The sequence below is a fragment of the Carlito syrichta genome, unplaced genomic scaffold (assembly GCF_000164805.1).
Source record: "Carlito syrichta isolate Samal-C Ts95f unplaced genomic scaffold, Tarsius_syrichta-2.0.1 Scaffold309824, whole genome shotgun sequence".
NCBI classification, from domain to species: Eukaryota; Metazoa; Chordata; class Mammalia; order Primates; family Tarsiidae; genus Carlito; species Carlito syrichta.
In genome coordinates this window covers 1,611,416-1,630,674 of record NW_007253920.1, presented here as the reverse complement: position 1 = coordinate 1,630,674, position 19,259 = coordinate 1,611,416, and the positions used below count along the sequence as shown (strand labels likewise).

Here is a 19,259-nt window from a genome sequence, read left to right as displayed (position 1 = left end):
TCTTCCTTTTGCATTTAGCCTCTGGTTCATCTGTATTTCCAAAGCCTGGCATTTATTTGTTTGTGAAGATATGATTATATCAAACAAGTATTTATTGCTCATTTTACAGTGTTGTGCACAGTAAACTCTTGTAGTAATGAAATCATAGACATTGGATATTTACTCTGTACTGCTTTCTCTTTGGTGCCTTTCTCATTCATACTTTATTTTTCTGAATGTTTATAGAACATTAGAAATTGTTTAGAACAGAGATTGGCAAACTGTGGCCTGCAAACTGGTTTCCTGTTTTTTAAAGTTTTGTTGGAACACAGCCACGCCCATTTATTTATTTATTGTTCATGGCCGCTACAGTGGCGGAATTGAGAAGTTACCACTGAGATTGTAAGTGGAAAATATTTACTACTTGGCCCTTTACAGAAACCTTTGCCAACTCTTGGTTTAGACTGTTTCATAGTTAATTTCCCTTTTAAAGGATATTTGAAGTTATTTTTCTTTTACTTTTTAACTCATGCAATCTAAGAAATATTAAAGATCATTTGACTATCTGTTCTTGAATTTCCTTTGGTGCTTCTGCCAAGTGGTCCTTCAGCTGAGAGGTATAGGAGAATGAGATAAACAGAATTAAAGAATTAATTGTATCCACAGCATTGGATGTGACTGTCAAATACAGGAATTACACCTGATTAGGAGTAAAAAATGAAAAGATAGATGACATATTTTACTCTTTGTCCGCCCACCTCACTCTCTCCATTGGTAGGTTTTGACTTTGAAATTGTTTACTTGCTGAAGGCACAGAGAAGCCAGTTTTAATAGTAAGATAACTAACTGGGTCGTACTTTCAGATATAGCTGTAGGTGGTGGAAATTTTTAAGAAGCTGGATTGAAGGGTTAGGTATTCAATTTAAGACTTTCAGAATTGGTGCTTAGTTTTCCTGAATAAATTTGTAGCAGCGAAAACATGGAACTGAGAGTCCTTACAAACACCCTTTGTCAGGTGCCGAGTTCTTGCAATACATAATGGTACAGAAAGACCAGTCTAGACTTGACTGCAGTACTTTATTTGATATCATATTCTATTTGGTATATTCTGTACACTTTACTGCTTTTGAACATGGTGAATTTTGTAAATGAGATGAATCCCTCAGGAGACTGAAGAGAGGTACATAGATCCTCCCAAGATCAACATTATCCTGAGGGGAGAAAAATGTTTCACATTTTGTTCAGGAAATTCTTCCTATTAGAGTTTTGGTTATCAATAGCTTCATAGGTAAGTAAGTAATCATCTGGTTTTTAATTTAGTGGGTTTTCCATCTAATAAAGAAATGGAACAAATTTAAGTAATAAATATTAGCAGAAAAAAAGATAATACAGGTTAAGCATTCCATTAAAAATGTATGGAGTGTTTCTGAAACATTACAGATCAGATTGACTGTTCCTTCAAGACTTTACTGAGAATCACTGCCTTACAAGTAAAGAGATGAATAAGGAAATGTAATTGTGTCCAGTCTTTTGTGTGTTTATTGCATTTAATTCATACATAACTCTTACGAGGCAGGAAGGGGTACATTTTAAAGGTGAGGAAACTACAGAACCAAATCGGGTGAGTAGTTCACCTGACCAAGATAAATTAGATTCCAACCCAGGCCTGTGAGCCCTGGGGCTTCCCTTGCATTTTGGCACTGGGTTATCTGGGAGGCTTGTTTCTACAATGAGCCTACCTTATATAGTGAGAAGCAATTTATAAACAGGGCCCGATTTCATTCAGTATTGAAAATGACTTCACTAAAGATTGAGTTTCCTAATCCCTCACTATGTTTTTCAAAGACAGTTAAGTCCAATATGTTTTTTCATAATTCGATGATCCATAGGATTGCCTTGGTATAGATATTTGTAGAAACATGTTTGAATTTGTTACTAGTTGAGTAAAACTTCAGAGCTTTGTGTCTTCTATCTTACCTTATTAATACCTCCACTGCCCTGGAGTTCTGCTTCTTATTTCAATAAATGATTCTATCTTAGTAAGGTCTTTCAGTGGGTCAGATAGGGTGGGGTTGGAAATGAATCCACTGATCTTTGATATGTGCTTATTTCTTAACCTGAGAATAATGTCTTTTTATTCAAATTGATAGTGGCAATAATTAAGTCCACCTAGATGGTCTCCTGAGTTCTAAGTTTGACAATAGACCTCTTGTCTTTTCTCTCTCTTGTTGGCTGCCTCTGGAAATAGCCCTTGGGGAAATCCTGGTAAAGTCCAATTGCCTTTTAATGTTTACTGTTTAAGAGTCTCCCTGAACCAGTTAACAGTGTTGCCATTTTAACCCATCAACTTTTAATGTGGAATGATGAGGAATTTTTAAGGATTCTTCACTTCATATGGTAAAATTTTTTGTGGAGCAGATTCTTATCTGTCATACGCAATTAGTGAAAGTTGAGAAGGCTTTGTTGTGAAGGCTGCTTGCTGTTCCGTCCTTCTGTAATCATAAAACTGTAGAATTGGGTAGGACCTTCCAGATCATCTGTTCCAACACTTTCACTTCCTCTGAACTTCTAGTGCTACACGCTAAGCTCTTGTCCATGAGTTGATGCCTTTACCTCACTGAATGGCAAGTAGCAACTTTTTGTGCTATCTATTAATGTGGCATTTAGTTTGAAGATATTGGTTCAAATTTGGCTCTGCCCCTATGTAACCTAGGCAGTAACCTAGGTAAGAAAACTTATTAAGGAGGCTTGTGGGAAATACATCTGAGGGCATGAGAGGTATAGTTTGTGCTAAGTAAATTTTTATTTCCTTTTCTTCCCTTTACTATATATTTTTCTCATCACTGTTGAGTCTTTTTTGTTTAAACCTTGTTCTTAGCCAGGCATGGTGGCTCATGCCTGTACTTTAGGAGGTGAAGACAAGAGGACTTCTTGAGTTCAGAGGTTTGAGACCAGCCTGGGCAACTTGACAAGACCTTGTCTCTACAGTAAATACAAAAAATACCTGGGTGTGTTGGCATGACCTGTGGTTCCAGCTATTTGGAAGGCTGAGGTGGAAGGATCACCTGAACCCAGCAGGTTGAGGCTGCGGTTACTGTGAGCATACCATGCCACTGCACTCAAGCCTGGATGACAGAGTGAGACTCCTACTCAAAAAATAAATAAAATAAGTAAATAAGATAACCTTGTTCTTATTTTACCTGACCAGCACATGGAATTTTCTCTCATTCCTTTCCTCATACTCCACTTTTCATGTACTTGTTTCCATTTGTCTTTCTGCTCAGCAAGTATCTGAAACCATCAGCTGACATATTAAAAGCTTTATGAGTTTGGATTATTCTTAGTTCTGATACAGGTAAAGGATTTTTCATTTCTTGACACTAAAAACTGCCTTAAAAAATTGTAAATTTGTATGCTTTTTTAAAAGGCTAAATGTAGTAGTAATAAGGGGGAAAGAGTAGAACAAGGAGTTCGGTGTGTAACTGACTGAACAGTCAATTGAGATAGCTCACTACCTTTGGACCAGCTTTGTACTTTTCTGATTATTGGAACACCCTGATCTCTCATTTAATTGCTTTATCTATTTAAATAACTTTTTTACAAAGTTGAAAATCTTGTCTTTAATCACTTAATTAAGTTTCTAAAACTCATGAGACAACATGATTAGTTTTCCATTACTATTAGGACATTTGTTAAGAGTATACAATTACATTACAAAAATGCAAGTTTATTATTGGGTGGGGTGCTACCTTAGAAGTTATCTGTGGTTCTCCATTTGTGACTGTTTCAGTCTCTTTTTGCCCATGAGAACTGCATGTTCCCTTTTACAAATAAGGAAACAAGTTCAGAGTAGGATCTCATGACTTCTGAGTGGCAAAGTCAAAACTTGAACTCCTAGCAGGTAAATATATCTTAAGTAGTAGCTAGGCATGGTGGCACATGCCTGTTCTAGCTACTTGGAAGGCTGAGGCGGAAGGATCACCTGAGCTCAGCAGGTCGAGGCTGTGGTGGCCATGAGCATGGTACTACACTCCAGCATGGTACTACACTCCTGGGTCTGACTCAAAAAAAAAGAAAAAAAAAATATATATATATATGTATATAAATATATGTCTTAAATAGCTCGTGCAGTGTTTCTGATAATGTAACTATAAATGCAAATATATGAAAATATTCTTTTTTATAGCCACTGGGAAAACCTACTTTGCCAAATAAGCGTAAGGGAATTCCTTGAAAGTAATGGTGATATTTGGTACTTAGCATTTTGCTGGTCTTAAGGAAGATTTTTGCCTCTTTAACTTTTGAATCAAAGGATAAGCTACCATTGCTAAGTGATATTTCCGAAAGCAGCTCAAGAACAGTGAAAATAAGTCTGAATCACATTTCACAGTCCTATCCTCCTCCTCCCCAAATTCATGCAAGTGATAATGCTGCTGCTTTTCTCAGTATTTCATTGCTGCAACCACTTTTCAACAGATGATAGGAGCTTTGAGATCTTACTGTGTAGTAGGAATCTGAGCAGCATGGTTCCGAAGGATTGGCAATGTTCTTTTCCTGGCTTTTGCTTTTCTAGTTGGTTCTGACCACACAGGCAGGACTATGTGGAACATGGGACAAGTCTGGACTTCCTGTAGAAGAATTCTCATTTTTACTATAAAGTTAATAGGGTGATTTGTATTGGTTGGATGGGGAAACCAAGAATACCTAGAGGCAGAATTTAAAACTACTTAGTGCTTGTAAAGTTTTTGGTTGCATTATAAGGTTTTTGGTGTATTCCCTGTAGGGGGATTGTGGGGTCATACGGGAGGTTGATATTTAGAGCTTTTAGGAATTGCCACACTGTTTTCCACAAAGGTCACACTAGTTTGCACTCCCACCAACAGTGTAGAATTGTTCCCTTTTCACCGCACCCTCTCCAGCAACTGTTGTTTTTTGAGTTATTGATAATAGCCATTCTGACTGGAGTTAGGTGGTATCTCAGTGTAGTTTTGATTTGCATCTCCTTGATGATTAGTGAGATTGAACATTTCTTCATGTATCTGTTGGCTGCTCCAATGTCTTCCTTTGAGAAGTGTCTGTTCATATCTTTTGCCCACTTTACAATGGGGTTGTTTTTTTCTTTTCAGCATGTTTGAGTTCCTTGTAGATCCAAGATGTTAAGCCTTTGTCGGACCTGGAGTTGGCAAATACTTTTTCCCAGTCTGTAGGCTGTCTCCCTGCTCTCTTGATGGTTTCTTTGGCTTTGCAGAAACTTGTCAGTTTAATGAGGTCCCACTTGTCTATCTTATCTCTTATGGCCTGTGGATTTCAGGTTTTGTTCAGGAATTTGATGCCAGTTCCAATTTCCATAAGGGTATGTCCTGCATTTTCTAAGGTTCTTATGGTTTGAGGTTTTACATTTAGGTCTCTAATCCATTTAGAGTTAATTTTGGTGTATGGGGATAGATAGGGGTCTTGTTTGAGTCTTCTGCAGGTGGTCAACCAGTTTTCCCAGCACCATTTACTGAATAGGTTCTCAAATCACTCTATAAAAAAGATACCTGCACATGTATGTTTATCGCAGCATTGTTCACAATAGCAAGAACCTGGAAGCAACCATGCTGCCCATCAAAAGAGGACTGGATTAAAAAAATGTGGTACATATACTCAATGGAATACTACACAGCCATAAAAAAGAACAAAATCATGAATTTCGCAGCAACCTGGATGGAACTAGAGTCTATAATACTGAGTGACCTCTCACAGAAACAAAGATCTGAGTATCACATGTTCTCACTCATATAGTGGACCTTGGACATCCAACGTAATACTATAAGAAAATGACTGACAGTGGTGGGAAACTATGGGGGTGGGAGGGGAAGGGAGATGGGATTAACGGTAGTCAATATCTGTTGGGGACTGGGAGACACCTCTTATCAACAAGGGTGCCTGAACGAAGCATATTTGTATACCTAACCCTTAACTGTACCCCACAATATCAAAATAAAAAACATCGATATATAAAAAATAAATAAATAAATAAAGTTTTTGGTGGCATTGTGCTAAGTTGTGAGAATTCTGTTTTATCCTCCCTGAAGAAAACTGTAGTAGCTTAAGATCACATGTACATAACTTTGAACTAACCTGAAACTGGTAAAAGACAGTTTTATTCTATAAATCTCTTAACAAACAACCTTTATACTGTTAAACTTAAGAAGAGAGAATTATGTCTGGTAGAAATGTTATGCTGTTTATTGGTAACAACTTTGCTGTTTAGGCTTTGGTAGAGCAGGAGTCCTAATAAAGGAAGGAAGAAAACACATAGTTTTTTTTTTTTTTTTTAGGATTGAACCAATCACATATTCAGTCTATAAATGCTCAGTTGTTAGAGGGAAAACTGCTTAATATCTTTTTTTGTCTTAAATGCAAATGCACACCTGTGGAAAACTTTCTGGTGCCTGGTATCTAGGAGATGCTTAATAAATATTTGTTGATAAATTTTTACCTAAGAAGAAACTAAAGCTCAAAGAATTAGATAACTGGCTATGCTCTCAGTATATTATTTAACATATATTGAATACGTAATGGTCATTAATACGTACCAGATTTGTTAGGTGTGTTGATGCAGAATTATTATTCTTCATATTTCTTATATGAAGTTATTGACATTTGGACTGTTTGTTTTAAGAAGCAGACTCTCATGATGGTACCAAGGCTGGCCTCCAACTCGTGGGCTCAAATGATCCTCTTGCCTCAGCCTTCTGAGTAGCTGGGACTACAGGCACGTGCCACTGCACCCAGGTTAACACTGGAACTTTAATGCTCTGTAGCTTTAATTAGGCTTTCAGTGATCAAAATCTTGAAGCAAGTTATAATTAGGGTAGCCATATGATTTATTGTGCAAACTGGGACATTTCTGAGAAGGGGGCTCTATTAAAAATTAAGTTGGGATGTTATGTATGAACCAGGTTTGTTTCAGGCAAAGCAAGACATACGGTCACTCTATTTTTTATTTTTAAAGTAAATTTTATAGAAATATAACATATACTCAGATAGTCCATACATTTTAATTGGACAGCCAAATGAATTTTTAAAAAATGAGCCACCCAGATCAAGAAATAGAACATTACATGTTTCCCAGAAGCCTTCTTCATGTTTTCTTGTGATCATTACCTCTTCTTTCCTCCAAGGAAACTATTGCTCTGACTTTTAACCATGGATTTGCCTATTTTGAACTTTATATAAATGGCATATAGTACACACTTTTTTACCGGGCCTCATTGACTCAGTGTTTTCTTTGTGACATCCACCCATGTTGCATTCAGTGATAGTTCCTTCATTTTCATTGTTTTTAATATTCCTTTTTGTGAATATACTGCAGTGTGGATGGTATACTGTTGACAAATACTTGGGTTGTTTTTATTTTGGACCAGTAGGAATAGTACGGCTATAACCATACTTATTCATGAATCTTTTGGTAAACATATGTACTCATTTCTGTTGGGCGTGTAATTTAGGAATGGTAGTATTAGGTCATATGATATGTAAATGTTCAGTTTTAGTGGGTAATACCACCTTTCCTCTAAGTCTTACATCAGTCTGTACTTCCTCCAGTAGTAGATGAGAGTACCAGTTATTGTGTCCTTACCAATACTATTTGGTTGTCTTTTTCATTTTAGCCACTCTGGGGCCAGTGTAGTGGGATTATATTGTGATTTTTAACTTGATAACTAATGGAGTTGAGCCCCTGTTCCTGTGCTGATTGGCCATTTGGGTTCTCTTTTGTAATGCCCATTTGGGTACTCTCCTTCCTTGTTTGTTCAAGCCTTGCCTATATTTCTATTGGTTAATCTATTTTCCTTATTGATTTGGGGTTCTTTACATATTCTGGATATTAGTCTGTTTTCATCATATATATCACAAACATCTTTTACTCTGGTTTGTCTTTTCTCTTTATTAATAATGTCTTGTAATGATCTTAACTTCAGTGTCATCCAGTTTATCAGTGTTTTCCTTTTCAGTAAGCACTTTTTGTGTTCTTTTAAAGAAATATTTGTCTGCTTTGAAGGTCATGAAATTGTTCCTCTGTCGTTTAGAAATATTAGTGTTTTACCTTTCACATTTAGATTGCCAGTTTATATGGAATGCATTCCTGTGTATAGTGTGAGGTAGAGGTCAAAATTTAATTTTTTCTATATGGGAAAATTAACTGCACCATTCTCTCCTTGTCCCAATGTCACAGTCCTGTAACTTTGTCCTACATCTTGGTATATGGTAATGTAGGTTCTCCAGCTTTGTTGTTCATGTTTGTAGGCCATTCTTGTCTCTTTGCATTTCCATAAACATTTTAGACTCTCAGTTTCCATATACAAAATCAAAAACAGCTTAGATTTTTATTGGGATTATATTGAACCTAAGGATGATAAATTGACATCTTTATAATATTGAGTTTTCCAGTAAAGAAATATTGTACATGTCTCCACTTATTTAGGTATTGATTAATTTTTCTCAATGCTTTGTAGTTATCAGAATAGAGATCTTATGAATCTTTTATATGTATTTCTAATTTGGGGTGGTTTAGCAGATAATTTATTGAGATAAAATTTACATTATATAAAATAACCATTTGTCTGAGTCTGTTTTGTGCTTCTATAACAAGATATCTTTGACTGTAATTTATGTAATTTATGAAGAACAGAAATTTCTTCTCACAGTACTGGAGACTGAGAAGTTCAAGATCAAGGTGCCTGTAGGTTTGGCTATCTGGTCGGGGCTCTTGTCTGCTTCCAAGATGGCGCCTAGCTGTTGAATCCTTCGGAGGGGATGAATATCATATCCTCACATGGCAGAAGGGCCTAATCCCATTAATGAGAAAGAACCCTAGACCTTCATGCCCTATTCACCTCTTAAAAGACCCCTTTTCTTGATATCATGTTGGCACCTGAATTTTGGAGAGGACATGTTCAATCCATAGCACCATTAAAGTAGACAGTTCAGTGGCATTTAGTACATTTGGTGTTGTGCAACCACCACCTCTTTCTAGTTCTAAAACATTTCCATCACTCCAAAGTAAAACCCCCTAAGCAGTTTCCCTATACTTCCTACTTCCCTAAGTCACAGCCCCTGGCAACCACCAATCTGCATTCTATTTCAATGAATTTATCTATATTCTGGGTATTTCATATGAATGGAACCATACAATATATGACCTTTTATGTCTTCTTTCACATGGTGTTTCTGAGGTTTATTTATATCGTAGTGTGTATCAGCACTTTTTAAAATAGCTTGATGGTATTTCATCGTGTGTATATACCACAGTTTGTTCATCTGTTGATTTAACATTGTGGGCTATTTGCACTGTTTGGCTATTGTGTACAGTGCTGCTACAGGTTGAGTATCCTTAATCCAAAAATCTGAAATGTTTCAAAATTTGAAACTTTTTGAGCACTAACATGATGGTCAAGGGGGAATGCTCACTGGAGCATTAAGGATTTCAGATTTTCAGATTAGTGATGCTCAACCAGTAAGTATAATGTAGATATTCCAAGATTCAAAACAATCTGAAATCTGAAACACTTCTAGCCCCAAGCATTTTGGATAAGAGATACTCTGTATAAACCTGTGTCAAATTGTTTGAGTACCTGTTTTCATTTCTTTCCAATATATACCTAGGAGTAGAATTGCTGGGTCACATGATACTTACCTTTAACTTTTTAAGGAACTGCCAAACTCTTTTCCATAACAGCTGATACATTCCCCTCAGCAGTGCATGAGGGTTCTATTCTTCCTACATCATCAACAACACTTGTTATTTTCTGTAATTTTTAGTGTTTTTGATGGTATTATCTAAGTGGCATAGTTTTTTTTTTACTTCATTCTGTTTGTTGTTGGTATATAGAAATACATTACTTTCCTTATAAAAATCTTGTGTCTCATGACCTTGTTAAATTTACTTGGAGGCTATTAATTCTAATAGTTTATATAGTTATTTGATTTTCTGCATGCACCTGAATTTCTAATTTCCAAAAGCTTTCATATTCTTTGTTTCTTTCTCAGTAAGTATTTTATGGGTGTAATATTCTCGTGAATGATTTGGAGGATATTTATAAGGATTTAAATTCTCTTTACATTTTTTCATTACCTTAGTTTGCTTTGTAGTTGGTTCCTTGCTTTTCATTTGGGAATTTCTTAATTTTGTAGATATTTCTTAAATGTCTGGTACTCCTTGGTTATCTGTATTTATGAAGGACTAGAATGGTTGACTTTAGTAACTGATATCGGCTGCCTCTCAGTTTTTTGAGGTCTATTTTCCTAAAAGAGCTTTTCCCTGGATGGGATTGTTGATTGAGAGCTCTGCACGAGTTTGCTTTAAGGGCCAGCAGCAGAGAGGTAGACTGAAGACCTAAAATTTATTCTGGGGGTTGGTTGCTATAAAGACTTCTTCCTTTTGGTGGATTTTGTTTCTTTTCTCCTGATTCTCCACCTCCTAATCCTCTATCTGTGGATGTTTGGAGCAGCCCCAGGCTCAGCCCTACTTTGCTTTTGTCACTAGTACCCATGCTGGATGCTCTTAATCAGATCCGGATACTAAGCCTGGGATCCAAAGTTTATACAGGAAGTGAGACTGTCATGAGTGGGTCTACTGTTTTGTGAGCAATCTTTTAATTACCTTGATATCCATATGCTTTAATCTGGCTTCTTGATCCTGACCTTGGCATTTTCTTCCAGATTCTATTTAGGGGTTTGGTAAAGACAGCTCTTGCCTCATCATAGTCTTTTCCTGTGCTTGTTTTGTTTGGGTTGCTATTTCTTCTGCTGTGGCTTCTCTATCAGTTCAGTCTTACCTGCTTCTTCCAGGAAATTCTTCTGTTTGTTTTCTTTCTTCCCTTTTTGGCTTGTTAATGGATTGTTAATGGAGGTATTTTTGTTTTCAGATTGTTATATACATATGTGTTTTTTAATTATGAAAAATTTGGACATAAAACACACACATATACTGCTAAGCTTAAAAAAATAAATTTAATGGGAGCTGTATATTCTCTGATTGTATCGCACTTACTCTCATGCATCTATTTATATTTTATCTATGTACGTGCATTTCTAAACAATACAGAGCATTATTTTGAATGTGTTTGAGCCTTATATAGTAACATAATGCATGAATTCTGCACCTTCTTTTTATTTTTCATTCATCATGGTTCTTTTGTTTGTTCCTTCTGTTAGTATATCTTTTCTGCTGTTTCAGTGGAATTTGAGTAGAGAAGATAAATCAGCCTGTGTATTTAGTACTATGACTTTTTAAAAAGGGAGATTTAAGCAACTTTTGGATATATTGTCCACTGAGACATGTAGTAGAAAGGACTTGGTGTTACCTCTTCTTGTTTCAACTGGTGATGATAAGTGAATATGACACCTAGCAATGTTATACCAACAAGGTAACGTAAGTCTTGCTTCTGACCTCTATTCACTGTTATAAATCCTTTTGGAGACAGAGAAACACTATTCAGTTGTGTTCAGGATTTAACTGAGGTTGAATGAAGATTTGGGCTCTTATTGCTGGAAGACATTTTAGATCATTTAACAAAACTCAGGCCCAGAGAAAGTGAGTGACTTGAGGTGATCAGGGTAAAACACAGGGTTAAAATAAGCTGCAGTTCATTCTTCTTTCCACTTTACTACAGTGAACCAGAAGTTATTTCCTCTCGTTCAATTTTGACTTCTCTCTGCCCTTTAAAATACTTACTTGACTACCAAGAGAGTTTTAGTATGTAGGAATGAACATAAATCTTTGAACTAATTGTTATTTGTTATGTCTTTCTTAGGGTCAAAATGGTTTCAATCCCAGAATATTATGAAGGCAAGAATGTCCTCCTCACAGGAGCTACCGGTTTCCTGGGGAAGGTGCTTCTGGAAAAGTTACTGAGGTCTTGTCCTAAGGTGAATTCAGTGTATGTTTTGGTGAGGCAGAAAGCTGGACAGACGCCGCAAGAGCGAGTGGAAGAAGTTCTTAGTGGCAAGGTAAGTGTGGAAAATGATCATTTGGAGGGAAGAAAAAAGTATGTGCTTGTGTATATAATAATTGTAATCATCAGTAGCTTTGTATAGTTCTTCAGTATCCTGAAAAAAGTTAAGTCTCTGCAGAATGGCAATAAACCAGATATAATGACCTTTGAGCCAGTAGAAGAAAAAAGCTTTTCTTTATGATGGGCAAAATTGTATAACATGTCCTAAGTTACCTTTATGGAGGCATAAGAGTTTTTAGAATATTTGTGGCAGATTATTTGTAGCTACTTGATATTTTAAAGAGTCTTTTGAAAATAAAAATTAGTGAGTAGTTTTGAACTCCCTACTATGCTATGAAGCACTGTGTTTTGATTACATTTTAAAATTTATAAGCACCAGTTGCCCCCCACAACAGTATTAGGAGGTAGAGAAGTCACGTATTCCCATTTGACATATGGCAGAGGGGTCATAGAATACAAGATTTTGTCATACATTTTGAGCCTTTAGAAAAATATTGCTAAGAGAAAGTAGAAATGAGCTGGAGTAAAATTATTTGAATTCTCTCAAAACAGATGAATTTGTCTTTCATCTATTAATAGTACGTTTGAATTGGAAAGCTATAAGCTCAATTTTGTTACACATAAGGAATCTCACTCTGCAAGCATATCCCAAAGGAATTTCTATTGTAGCATTTATTGTGTAATGAAAAAAACACTCATTTGACTATTTAAATTCTTATAGGCCTGTTAAAAACAAAACAAAACCCAAACTGTAGCAAACTCCTCCCCAGCAACCAAACCGATTTTTTTTTGTTTTGCTTTTTTGAGTTGGAGTCTCACTGTGTCCCCCAGGCTAGAGTGCAGTAGCTTGCTCATGGCTACCATTGCCTCAACCTGCTGGGCTCAGGCAACCTTTCCACCTCAGTCTTCTGAGTAGCTGGGACCACAAGTGTGTGCCACCATACCCAGCTAATTTTTTGATTTATTGTAGGCATGAGGTCTCGCCACGTTGTGCAGTCTGGTCTTGAACCCCTGGGGTCAGGCAGTCATCTCGCCTTCACCTCCCAAAGTGCTGGAGTTACAGATGTGATATCACCACACCGGCCTGGACTTTTGATTTTGAATGAACGTCATATACTTTTATTATAGTTGTATGAAACTCATTGTCATACTGCATTAGCTTTTCTTAGACACAGTGCAACAGGTAGTCCTCATCATGTTGCTTCTGTTTTTTAACGCTGGGAATGTAAGATCCTTTCTTAGAAATGTAGACATTATCTTTATTCTTTTTAATTATTCAGATTAGCCTGTATTAGTCTCACTTAACCATTTTTTTCCTCTCTCTGAGTCTTTACTGAACCTTTTAGAATCTTTTGCTTTTCTTAAAATCCATGAAAATGGAGTCATTAATGGGACTATAAAACCACAAGGCTTATTCTAAATAAAATGCCTGGGTGTATGTTTTATTACTATCTTGTTCTTCTGTTCACTCATCTTGGCATTTTATTCTGAACCACTTATAATTGGCATGTTTTCATTTCCTTCCCAATACAACCCTTCCCTCAGTGAGAGGTTATTTATTCTTGTCCAGTTTTCATTTTTTAGAGAATATTTATTGTGCCTGAGATTTGACTTGATGTAGGGAGTTAAATAAGGCTAAATAAGACAAAGTCCCTGCTTTCTTGAGAGTTTTTAAGAGGGAAGAGGGAAGGAAGACAGCATAGAGGTGTCAGGAAGAGATTGTATAGTTATTGAAGTTGATGTCTTGGTTGGAATTGAGGGCCTGAGTCAAATGTAAAAGTGTTGGGCATCTCCTTTGAGTCTCCGGAACAGTACTTCTAAAATTTCTTCCACAGTAAATCTAATTTGTAAAGAAAAGGAATATTTTCTACTTAAAGCCTGAAATTTCGTTGAACTTTTATGTCTTAGTCTTAATTTACAGCCATTATTTTTAGTATGAAAATACTTTGTTCCCAAATATTTGACTAAACTTGATAATCCATAAAATTATGTCATTTTATCCTGTGCCTTCAGTTCCCTCCTGGCACAACTCACCAGTTAATCCTAGGGCCACTCATTCCCCATTACGTATAACATTGCTGGTAAGTCAATAAAAATGAATCCTTTTAATGTTAAATTGCAGTGAGTGTACACTTGAAGTTAGTAAACTTTAGGTAGGGTCTGCTGTGATTTTGAAACAGGAATAAAGAATATAGTCAGAGCATATACCATAAAGGGACATTGTCTTTTTAGCAGGGCTTCTCAACTTCAGCACTATTGACATTTTGGTCTGGATAGTTCTTTGTTGTAAGGGCCTCTCCCGTCTGGCCTCTACTCACTAGGTGCTAGTAGCACTCTCCCTTTCCCCTCCCTCTTGTGACAAGCAAAAATCTTTCCAGTCATCACCAAATGTCCACTGGGGACCAAAATTACTTCTGGTTGAGCACTACTAAGGGAGAATGTCTAAGGGTGATGAGGATTGGATTAAAATAGTTGATCAGGAAGTAAATTCTGTAAATTGAATAAAAGATATTAAAAGGGCACTAGTGAATTTAGTAAAATAGTAACTAATTGGTACTGGTGGGTTGAAAGCACTGGAAAAGATATTGAATAAAAAGATGATGGCTCGAGAAGGGAAGAGTATCAAATTTGAGACCTAGCTTGTGAAGTAGCACGACTATGTCCTGGTGGTAGTGGTATAGATAGCTGATATTAAGGGGAAATAAAGATCATCAGCAAATCAGAAAAATAAAAAAGTATGAATTCAAGGTGTTAAAAAGCACTTTTCTGGTCATTTTTTAGGTTCCTTTTTTTTCTACTTGTTCCTTAAATATTCATATTCTTTAGGTTTTGTCCTAGGCTTTGATTTCTTACTAAGTTGAGGAAGATGGTTATTCAGCACCCTCTGTTTTATGTGAGATGAGTGGTGTTGTACTTTAAATTAGGTTTGGAATTAACTCAGTATAGTTTGGATCTTGGAAAGCATCACCATTGATGCTTTCTGGATAATCTCGTTTACTCCTAGGGCTTCAGTTACTACTTGAGTGTGGTTAGTAAAGTCTATATTGATCACCTGGTTCTCTCCTGAACTCCAGACCTACACAACCAGGCACCTTTACTAGACCTGTCTTCTGGGATGTCATGTAGGCACTTTACACTCAATATTCACAAGACGACTTGTATGTCCAAAATGGTATTTCTTTCTCTTCCAGTGTTCTCAGTATAGTGAATTTATTCACTTAAATGTTTATCAAGTCTTCGTCTTTTCAGGCGAGGTCTGTTGTCTAGGGGCTTGTGTGCTGAACAAAATAGATGTGGCCCCTGCCCTCATGAAGTCTTCATTCCTTATCCCTCAAATCCAGTCATTGACCAAGTCCTGTTCTGTCCTAAATCTCTCTTAAATGTGTCCATCATTGATCCTTATTGTCATTATGTTGGTTCAGACCAGGAAATTTCTTGATATAGGTAACTCAAGAGGGTCCTAAGACTCATTAAAGTTAGAGGGTTCTTTACATTATTAACATGCTTGTATTACCTCCTTGCTTAAAATCTAACAATAGCTCACCATTGCTGTCAGATAAAATTCATCTAGTTAATATGGTTTATAAGATAGTTGTCTAGCTCTTCTTATTTCTGTACAATTCTAGTTGCTTTTTCCTTCATACTCTTTTTTGTTTTTCCAGCAAAATTTTCAAACAAAGTTTATTAGAGAAAGAGGGGAGAAAAGAAAGGGAAACATGCCAGAGTTGGCACGGGTGAAAGAAACCGCCTTCATATTCTTATGATCCAAGCTTCCTCAGTTATTTTTAATTTCCCAAAAATATTAATGCCCTCTCACTTTAGGAGTTTATATATGCTACTTCCTCTGCTTGGAGCACTCTTTTTCTACTTTATAGTCTAAGGGCTTTTTCTTTTACTTCTTTCCTCAAAACACACACACACACACACACACACACACACACACACACACACACACACACTCACTTGCTCACTCACTCACTCACTCACTCACTCACACTTTTAGTTATCCTTCAGATCTCAGCTTACATGTCATTTTCTTGTCTGAGGTCTCCCAAAGATGGGTTAATTGTTTCTCCTATGCAGTCCCCTGTTACTCCTATTATATTACTTAAAACACTATATTTTAATTGTCTGTTTACTCATGTAGTTTTATTGTTATATTCTAAACAACTCGAGGACAAAGGCTGTTTCCTTTTTTTTTTTTCAGTAACCTTGTTTCTAGAAGGTGCCTGCCTGACTCATATGAAATGTTTAGTAAATGGTTTTTTAAAAATTAATCTAAGAACACATGAATAATGAAGTCACAAACTAGCAGAAGTAGTGGTAGGAGCTAGCAGTAGGAAGGGAAGACTTGTATGCTGAAGTCATTTAGGAAGGTGAAAGTAAGTTCTTCCCAGGTTAAGGGTCCTGCTTAAACTCCAAGTATGAACTTTAAATAAGTTTGAATTTTGAGAAGTCAAAGTATGATAGAGCAGTGACCTAGAGATAGCATCAGTGTTCCTCTCTCAAATCTGGGATAAAAATTAAACTTGACTCACAGTTGAATGTGCCTGTAAACCATAATCATCTTGTGATCTGATTGTCTAGCAAGACTTATTGCTTTGGCTACATTGAATTTTCAATTTGAATCCTATATATATGATACTATCTAAATTTGTCTAGCTTTTAGTCTGCATATTTACTTACCAATTTTTCCTTTAACATGTTTACTTTTTTCCCTTTAAAAAACTTGTTCTCAAATTTTGGGTAGAATGTGAATTGTGTTTAATCTACAGAAAGGGAATAAAAGAAAAATGAAATTAAGTGAAAAATTAAGGTCTGTCTGAGAATCAGTATAATCTAATCAACCAAGGCATGGATTACTAGCTTTGTGCCCTTGACAAACTACTTAACCTAGCTGAGTCTCAGATTTATTACCTTATTACCTGTAAAATGAGAATAATAGTGGGAGCCTCATAGGATGTTTTTTATATAGAATAATAACCTTAGGAATTGCATAGTTTTCAAGTTTCTAAAAAGTAGTCATTCTTGGTGGGAAAAAATGATGATGATGGCTTTTAGAAAGTAGAAGTACACTGCCCTAAAATAAATGTTTTTTTCCCTTTGATAGCTCTTTGACAGATTGAGAGATGAAAATCCAGATTTTAGAGAGAAAATTATAGCAATCAATAGTGAACTCACCCAACCTAAACTGGCTCTTAGTGAAGAAGATAAAGAGATCATCCTAGATTCTACCAATATTATATTCCACTGTGCAGCTACAGTAAGGTTTAATGAGAATTTGAGGTAAGTACAGGTATTTATATAATATTTAAAGTTCAGCATAGTTATTAAAAGATATCTCATTTTAATTCTACTTTTTAGTCAAGTTGTTTTGGAAATGATTTGAAACTGTTTGCCATGTGTTAACTGTGGCTTTTAATGTCCTACAGAGTTAAAAAGACTTTACTTTTTCTTGTTATGCTTAAAAAATTGGATAACTAGTGTATGTTTATTAGAAGTTGCCATGGGGCAACCCCCTCGGGTCCCCTCCCTCTGTGGGAGCTTTTCTGTTCTCTCAATAAATCCTGCTTTCCCACATTTAAAAACAAAAAAGTTGCCGTGAATTTAAACGTGTGACATGGAAGAGGCAACAGAAGAAAGCTTCGTTTTAACAACCAATCATGTTTGTCTCTCTTCCCCAATGCTTTCAGAAGCCCATACCCCAGCAGTTTTATTCTTGTATTCCACATTGTTTCCATCTGAAAAGTAAACAAAATTAGTCTCAGATTTTACAGAATAAGATAAAATGGCTTATAAGTTGAAATCACATCTTTTTATTTTAAAACTTTTACAGTGCTCTAGGGGCAAGGTACCTTGGACATAAGTTTAATTTTAAAAATCATTTGGACTTTCTTTAAGATGTCTGCTTTAGGAAAAAGTTAACATTCTAAATGTTCACTATTTAAAAAAAAATGTAATGCACTTGTATTTCAAATAATGGTTCTTGATTCAGAGCGTTCTTTTTGATGGTATGTCCAAACATACAGTTTTTATAACATAAATCTAATTGTATGGTTTCATGCCAGTTAAAGTGGTGCAGACTTTCTTTAGGTTTCAAAAGTACTTGAAGGTTTACTTTTTATTTTTATTTTATTTTTTTTGAAGGACTACTTTTTAACATGTTTCAACATTAAATAGATAGAAGGAGAATATTGAATGAACAAAGAAATGATAAATATTTGGGATGATGGATATGCTGATTACCCTTCCTTAACACTATACATTATATATAGAAACATCACTATTTACCCCATAAAAATATGCAATTTTATATTTCAACTAAATAATAAAATTTGAAAAGTTTAAAAATTAAGTTCTGATTACAATAGTCTTTGATATTATCTCACATTAACTCCTATGGAAGTGTAAGCCTTACTTATCATTACAGAATTTGACAGTTCAGTGCCAAAACATTACAGTACGCTTTGCCTGTATGCCAGGTGAGGGCTCTGTAATGGTCCCTCACATTTCTGCAACAGTCTCCTATAGTTTTCAAGGTATTTTCTCATCTGTTATCCTGTACCCATTGTAATATTATGGCCAAATCCATTTTACACTTGAAGAAACTGAGGCAACATTATAGTAGAAGAGGCATGAACTTTGGAATACATTAGTTCTAATATTGACTTGACTGTTTATTAACTGGTGAGTTTGGGCAAGTCATTAACCTCCTTGAGCTTCAACTTCCATACCTATAAAACTGAGATAGCATTTCTCAAAAGATTGTTTTTTCTTTCCTTCATGAAGTTTAAGGAATGTGTCTCAGTTTGCCTGTCAACTACAGAAAATCTGAATCTGTAGCAGTTGCTTTGTTTACTTTTTAGTTCTTTCTCTGCAGCCAACAGATGAAATACTGTGCAGCCAATATCTATTCATGATTCAAAAGTGGCAAAAGAATGTAATTATGACTATAAAATAATCTCATATTCATAAAATATGTGTGCATTTATATTTATATAATTATAGTGTCTTTACGTATTTACCAATAATTATCTTTGAATTACAGGTAGGAGTTTAATCTTAACTGCGTATTATTTTTTCTACAAATACATATTAAGTTTCAAATAAAGATGTACACAAATAACTTTTAAAAATTATTTTAAAAAGCAACACTTACAAGAAATTTTAAAGGGACTGATAACTTCATCAACTAACAAAACTCATTTTTTTTTGAGGTGGAGTCTCACTCTGTCGGCCAGACTGGAGTGCAGTGGCCGCTCCCGGCCACCGCAGCCT

At 35.7% G+C, this 19,259-nt stretch overlaps 1 protein-coding gene across 1 annotated transcript in view; it reads left to right on the top strand.

Moving 5' to 3' along the window:
- The window catches only part of FAR1 (fatty acyl-CoA reductase 1), a 65,812-nt gene that overhangs the window by 13,145 nt on the left and 33,408 nt on the right, over positions 1 to 19,259 (top strand). The window contains exons 2-3 of the mRNA XM_008067939.1: positions 11,781 to 11,976; positions 17,092 to 17,267. Of these exons, the coding sequence (XP_008066130.1) occupies positions 11,788 to 11,976; positions 17,092 to 17,267 (365 nt within the window). The 5' untranslated portion in view covers positions 11,781 to 11,787. The remainder of the gene's footprint in view (positions 1 to 11,780; positions 11,977 to 17,091; positions 17,268 to 19,259) is intronic.